Below are 6,755 nucleotides of genomic sequence, written 5' to 3' on the forward strand. Positions count from 1 at the left end.
TCCTCACAAACAAGCATCTACTTTAACTTTAAACCAGGACACTCAACGCAACCCGCTGCTGGGCTTCCTACTTTCTGTCGAAGTTCCCGGGCTGTGGTTTGAAGAAGGACAGGCCGTAGGAAGTCTCTTTCGTTCCGTAGGAAAACTGAAAAGTCACCTTTTCGGCACGGCCAAGGAGATTCGGGAGCTTGAGGCCAAGGACCTAGGAGGAAAAGACCGGCGATGGTGGAAAAGCAGGCACAGCTTCGCTCACGGAGGACTCTGCTGGTGCACACCCTCCCACGATCTCGGAAATAGAGCCGAGCCAGGAGGCGCTGTGTGGTGTTCTGGGGGAGGTCACCAGGAGTCAGCAGCAACTTAACGACAACAGTGACCTTAGCTGAGACATTCACAAAACTAAACAGAACGTCACCCACAGACCAAGCCTGGCGCCCACTGTGTTTACTCTGTAAGACAGGCCTCTGCTGAGAGCGTGAGCCTTGTGTACGCTATGGGTTCATCCAAGGGACGGTGTCCACCTGCCAACTGCGAAGCTCTAGGACATCAAGCCTGTGGGCTGGGAGTTAGGAGACGCTCACAAGGGCCCTCTTCTGGTCCAGTGGAGAGGGAGCTGTGCTGCCAACCCAAAGGTAGGTGGTTCAGTACAGCAGCCACTCCTCAGGACAAAGATGGCGATCGCCTCCTGTGCGGCTGGCAGCCCCTCCCAACCCACTGGAGAGTCAGCCAGGAGTCAGTTCTCACTCGATGCAATGAGTTTTTTAAAAAAGAGACGATTAATACCAACATTCTCCAAATTGTCCCCAATTAATACTCGATGTTACAATTTTCATGTAACAATCAAAACCCTGGTAACTCTACTGTGCTTGGTCAACTCCAGCTCAGTGCATCCCAACAGGACAGAACAACACTGTCCCGTAGGACTTCCAAGGCTGTAATTCTAGAAGCTGATGCCACGCTTTCTTCCACAATGGGCTGGAACAGTCAGCCTTCTGGTGAGCAGATGAGTGCTTCACCACTGTGCCACCAGAGCTCAAAAAAAACGGAAATAAAACCAACTCTCGGAAGCTTAAGAGGAATTACAAATAATAACAGGCTACTTCCAAATCAAGGTCCAGGGAAGTGAAGTGAAACCCTTTGAAAACCACTTCTGGGATATGGCCATCTTTCAACAAATCATAATGCAAAGTTTCAATGTTAAGAAGTAAAACCTACACCATACCATACTGCCTTCATTGTTCCCAACCATGGTGTTGTAGCTGCCCGTTAATCTCCTTAATTCAGTCACTTCAAAGGTAACGTCTAAGCCGTTTGGAAGTGCATCATCACCTGAGTAGATGGGGAAAAATCATTAGATGGTAAGACTAGAACATGTCACAAGATTAGGTCCTACTGTTACCATTACTAGTTCCTTTGGAAAACGCATCATTTATTCTAAGTTATTATGCACAGTTCATTCTTCTTATTAAGTCTAGACACACTCTCACACACAACACAGAATGAAGTCTCAATTCCCAGTGTGGCACAGCAGGTCCTCAGCATCGTGTCCCCTGACCACTCTCTGCTGGATCTCTCTTCCTTCTCCATCTGCCTTGCAGTCTCCCAGGCACCTGAGAGTCACCCAGTGAGCTGAGATCTCTCGCCACTGGGCCTGTCAGATACTCGTCATCCTCCCTCACCACCAGGCCCTGCTCCCTACATGAACGGCTTCCAAGAACCCTTACCCTGCCCTGCTCAACAAGGGGATGTGTCTTCCTCCACTTGCCCTTTTAAAACACATACCAACTGGCCTTAAAAATCCTGACGTGCCCATTGCCAAACCTGCCTCTGACCAGAGGACAACCTGTGCTGCCTTGTCCCTTATAACCACCCTGGGGCAGGCTCTTCCTTATACAAGAATAAACTAAGAATTTTATAAGAAATGAATAGCTTAACCTAAGTAGTAAGATATGCAGATCAGCCAGCAAACAAGCTTCCTTTGGTAAAGCACACATGGAGCAAGGAGGGACCAGGGCCCATGTGGACGGCTGCCATGCTAGGAGGAGCCTAGTGCGGCCTGGCTCTCTCCTCAGGATCCTTCTTCCCAGAGCCCTGGTGTCCAGGTTCAGAACCCTGGTGCAGCCCAGGGACTCATACCACCCAGACCGACGGGAAAGTCCAGTGATTCTCCAAGACCTTTCGGTCTGAGCACACCCCCAGCCATTCTGGGATCCTGGGATGCAGAGGGGAAACCATAAGGGACCACAAGCCAGTGCACACCTTGACATGTATCGATCAAAACATCCACTTGTCTAAATATTCCCAGACGGAGCAATTTTTCCCGAGCCTCGTGAGATTTCCGCATGACCTGTGAGAGGAGAGATGAGAGAAAATGTGTTTATCCAGAATACAGACATCACTGGTGGCTACAAGTTTACCACGGTGCCAAGGTGAGCAATGTGGAAAACAGAAGGCACCCAGACCACAGACAAAGTGGACAGAACACTGGATGGAGAAAAAGAAAATTCTATTCCAATGGAAACTCTAGTGTTAAGGAGAGGTGCTAGAGCTCTGGTGGCCTAGTGGCAAGGAGCTGCAACTACAATACCAGAGGTGCACGGTTCGAATCCACCAGATGCTCTGCCGGGAAAGGAGGGACAATCTCCTCCTGTACCTGTCAGATCTGATTTGACGGTACACACACACAAAAATAATAAAATTTAAAAAAAATTTTAAAAAAAAAAAAAGGAGAGGTGCTGCCAACCCAGAGCCAGGCAGTTCAAATTCACCCCTGCTCTGTGGGAGAAAGATGGACTATCTCCTCTGTGCAAACTATAGCCTCTGAAAACCTGCTTAAGGGTCAGCTGTGAGTCAATTCTGACATGGCAGCATATAATAACAGACACAACCACGCCTAGTGCATAAAACAGTGGACATAACACAGTCTCTTTACAGAAGCTAAAAACTGGTGACTAAAATACCCTCAGACACAGCCTAGCATTAAGTCTTCTAGAAAGGTTCCTCCCAAACAATGTCTCCAGTGGCTGTGTGTTCACTGCGTGCTTTGGTTCCTGATACTGACCCAATCAATGTAACCAGCAGCTGTTGTGAGGCAGTGGTCCTGGCCTCCTCTCTGGCCGGAAGGAAGCAGAAGGGAAGGCAGAGCAAGCAGAACTTTCAGGAGGGCCCCTGGAGGGCGAGCTCCAGGAGAACTCCAGCAAGGTGAGGCTGACCTGAACATCCCCAAGAAAGCTCATCACGGGGGTGGATAAGGACTTTTGCTTCGAAAGAGAGAACACTGGGCAGAGGCCCTACGGACACTGGCCCAGGTGTGGGAGATGTGATGGGCATGGGCCAAGTGCTACCATGGTGCACGCAGAGGAGACACACCAAAGATATTGACAGAGCACAGAGATGGGCGCTGGGCAGACAAAATGAAGGGGGGATGGAGACTTCTGGCTCTGGGCTTAGCACCGGACTAGAGGCTGAAGAGCAGAGATGAAGACCAGGTGTGGATGGGGTAGGACAAGTGGTGAGTTTGGGCTGTAGCCAGACAGAACAGGAGATGCTGTGGCAACTGGGTAAGGAATTACACACGGGTGGCTGCAAAAGGACCGGAGCTCAGTGAAGAGGACGAGGCAGGAGACAGGTAGGGTCAGTCTGCAAGCCTGAGACTACAGCTGAACAGGGATGAGGGGGAGAGTACTGGGGGGCAGCATGCGTGGGGGCCATGACATCACTGTGCTAGTCCTCGGTCACCAGTCATGGCCCGTGGGGAAAGCAGCACATGAGGACGCTCACAGGCAGAGAAGCCGACAGCCCAGCTCAAATGATGGGGTGGGGACAAAGGCAGGATAGTTGGGGAGAGAAAGTGACAGAGAGGTCAGACAAACAGCTCAGACAAGTGAAAGCAGGAGAACCATATCTGACCTAAACGACATGAGGTGGTGTCTTCAACATGCAAGGAGCTGGTACAAATCAACCAAGGCTCTCAACTCCTGCCTAAGTAAGTGACCGCACATGGACACCGTGAGAATACTTCTCACTCACAGAAGCCTGTGGACACCCGGCCCTCGCCGGAACCGCAGGAGGCAGATGGCCCTCTCTTTGCACCGGCCCAGCAGCCCTGCTGTGTTCTGTGCACATGGACAAAGACGCTCCTGCAGGAAGAATACGCTCGGCTAACAGAGCTGTCCCCGAGCAGGGAGCTGACCACAGTCAGTAGATGGTGGACGTCCATGTGGTGAGCAGGCCCCTCTCACTGCCCCTGCAGCCCGCTACGTGCTCATGGGAACGGATCTCCATAGTGACATGCAATGTCAGAAACACGGAAAGCAGCCTAACTCGTGATCTGAGTCCCACGAAATCAGCGCTGCCTCAGAGCTGACCCTTCAGGGTGGTGTGGGAGGCTGTAAATCACAAAGGAGACGGGCCATCTTTCTCTCGTAGAGCTGCTGCTGGACTTGACCCTCGAGAGGTTGAGCCTTTGGTTGTGGTGGACCGGACCACACCACCCCACACCACCAGAGCTGCCCTTTACAGCACACATGCTCGCCTGTCCCTGGACATCTGGAAGGATGGATGATAAGCTGTAAGGCCAGGCTGACTCTGGACAGAAGGCGTGGGTGAAGTTAGAGCTGGTCACCTCGAGGACAGAGACTGGGGTGTGGTCAGCAGGACACAGACACACTGCCCTGTACTCTTCTCTACGATTTGACTGATAGGCATTTCTATGTGCACAGGTAGACACTGACATACAGACAGTGATGTACGTGTGTGCGCCCCCATACACATGCACCTCTATGCATACATTTATACCCGTGTACATATGATCTCCGTCATGCTCACGCACACGGCTGTAGTTACTGGGACACAGACCATAATGATGGCAAAAGGCAGGGCAGGGCTCAGATTCACAAGGTCACTAGGAACAGACTCAACTGTACCTATCAAGTTATTCACATACACATGTACAAGTGAAAACGCATATGACACACATACTCACTCACTCACTCACACACACACAGTTTTGTGTGTTTAAAATACACATCTTTTAAGGAAAATAATATTTAAAATGGGAACGGACAACACCTCAGACACTTGTGAAAGGTCAAGTGCATGAGGAGTCCTCTGGATCTCGCCCGCAAGACATGCCCAGGATGTTCAATGTGGTTCCAATTACAGGAGGAGGCCACACAGGAGGAGAGATGGCGATCCAGGTATGGCACAGACTGGCAAATGGACAGTGGAGGCAGCTGCCCGCAGGGTGAGTGAGGGCAGACAGAGCAGGGAGGGCAGTGGCACCGGGCTCAGTGAGGAGGGGAGAGGTCAGAGGCAGTTCTGAAAGGACACAGGATGACCTGGCCTTGAAAAGAGGGAGAGAGTTCTTGCTCCAAGGCACACGGGTGAGAGGCCCAGGAGAAGGGGAACTCAGCTCTCTGCTGTGAAGGCAAGGTCATGGAGGGGACAGGGCACACGGTGGCCTGAGGACAGATACAGGGACATCACAGACTTCTCAGAAAGGAGCGGCAAAGAACACAAAGTCAGGACAACACTTACATCAATCAGGTTTTTCGCCTTAAAAACATCTCCAATTTCATACATGATGATATCATTTTTCGTCCTTCCAAGTCCATCAAAGTGCACGTGTTGAACAACCACCTAAATGAGACAAGGCGACACTAACAATCAAATCCAACACAGGGCAGAGAGGACAAAGACGCAGCTCTGAAATTCACTCCAACTTATTTTTCCCCCAAATTTGAGGACCCAGCGTCTACATTTGCATTTCTGTCTCTTTTTCATGCCTTCCCAAAATCCCAGGCCCCCTGGACTGCTCCTCCGTGAGGTGCACGCTTGGCAGGAATGAAGTCAGCAGCTCCCTGCAGGCAGGGGCAGTGCCCGCGTCCCTGCACTGGACCCGGTGGCGCATCCGTAACGCCACAGGTGGTGACTGCACGCAGCCTGCTGAACATCCTCCACGGGTCTCAACGCAGCGCGAGGAATGTTCTCCAAAGACTCGCTAACTTCTTCTTCTGACCAGAATGCAAACTCTTTAGAAGAGGGAACTGCTTCACTCTTATTTCCATAAAAGCGGCTGACGTGAAGACTCAATAAATCCATTCACTCAATAAAAACAAATTTATACTTCAGAGCTAGGTATTGGTCTCAAGGCTGAGGATTCAGCAGTCAACAAAACATAAATCCTGCCCAAATGGATCTTCTATTCCAAAGGGGGGAAGAAACACGTAATGCCTGTTATAAAATAATCCTATTGCTGTCAAGTCTATCTGCACTCACAGTAACCCCACAGGACAGAGAAGCACCTATGTTTCTAAGGCTCTGCAGAAGGAGACCTCTACAGCTCTCTCCACGGAGTGACCGCCTCACACGGCTGACCTTTAGGTTAGGAGGCCAGTGTCCAGCTACACCGAACACAGTGTCCAGGGCTCCTGCACGGACCTCGTAACTTATGGTGATCCTACAAGCCTTACTCTTGGCACCAGCAGCCAGGAAATCAAAAAACGTATTGTGATGGGAAAGTCTGCTGTTAAGAGACCTCTCTAAAGTACTCAAGAGCAACAGTGTCTCTTTGGAGACGAAGGTGCGCTTGATACAGGCCATGGTCTTTGCAATCACTTGTTATGCATCAGAGAGCTGGACAATGACTAGGGAGGAGAGAAGGAGAATTGATGCCTTTGAGCTGTGGTGCTGGAGAAGAGTATTGAATGTACTATGGACTGCCAACAAAACAAAAAGATTCATCCTAGAGGGGGTTA

The 6,755-nt window shown here is 50.6% G+C and overlaps 1 protein-coding gene across 1 annotated transcript in view; it reads right to left on the reverse strand.

Moving 5' to 3' along the window:
* SAMM50 (SAMM50 sorting and assembly machinery component) overlaps window positions 1-6,755 on the reverse strand; it is a 46,691-nt gene that overhangs the window by 20,923 nt on the left and 19,013 nt on the right. The window contains exons 3-6 of the mRNA XM_006888043.1: window positions 5,536-5,637; window positions 2,257-2,344; window positions 1,220-1,326; window positions 72-202 (exon numbers count right to left, since the gene is read on the reverse strand). Of these exons, the coding sequence (XP_006888105.1) occupies window positions 72-202; window positions 1,220-1,326; window positions 2,257-2,344; window positions 5,536-5,637 (428 nt within the window). The remainder of the gene's footprint in view (window positions 1-71; window positions 203-1,219; window positions 1,327-2,256; window positions 2,345-5,535; window positions 5,638-6,755) is intronic.

Source organism: Elephantulus edwardii, unplaced genomic scaffold (assembly GCF_000299155.1).
Source record: "Elephantulus edwardii isolate Elephantulus edwardi_28Jun2011 unplaced genomic scaffold, EleEdw1.0 scaffold00064, whole genome shotgun sequence".
NCBI classification, from domain to species: Eukaryota; Metazoa; Chordata; class Mammalia; order Macroscelidea; family Macroscelididae; genus Elephantulus; species Elephantulus edwardii.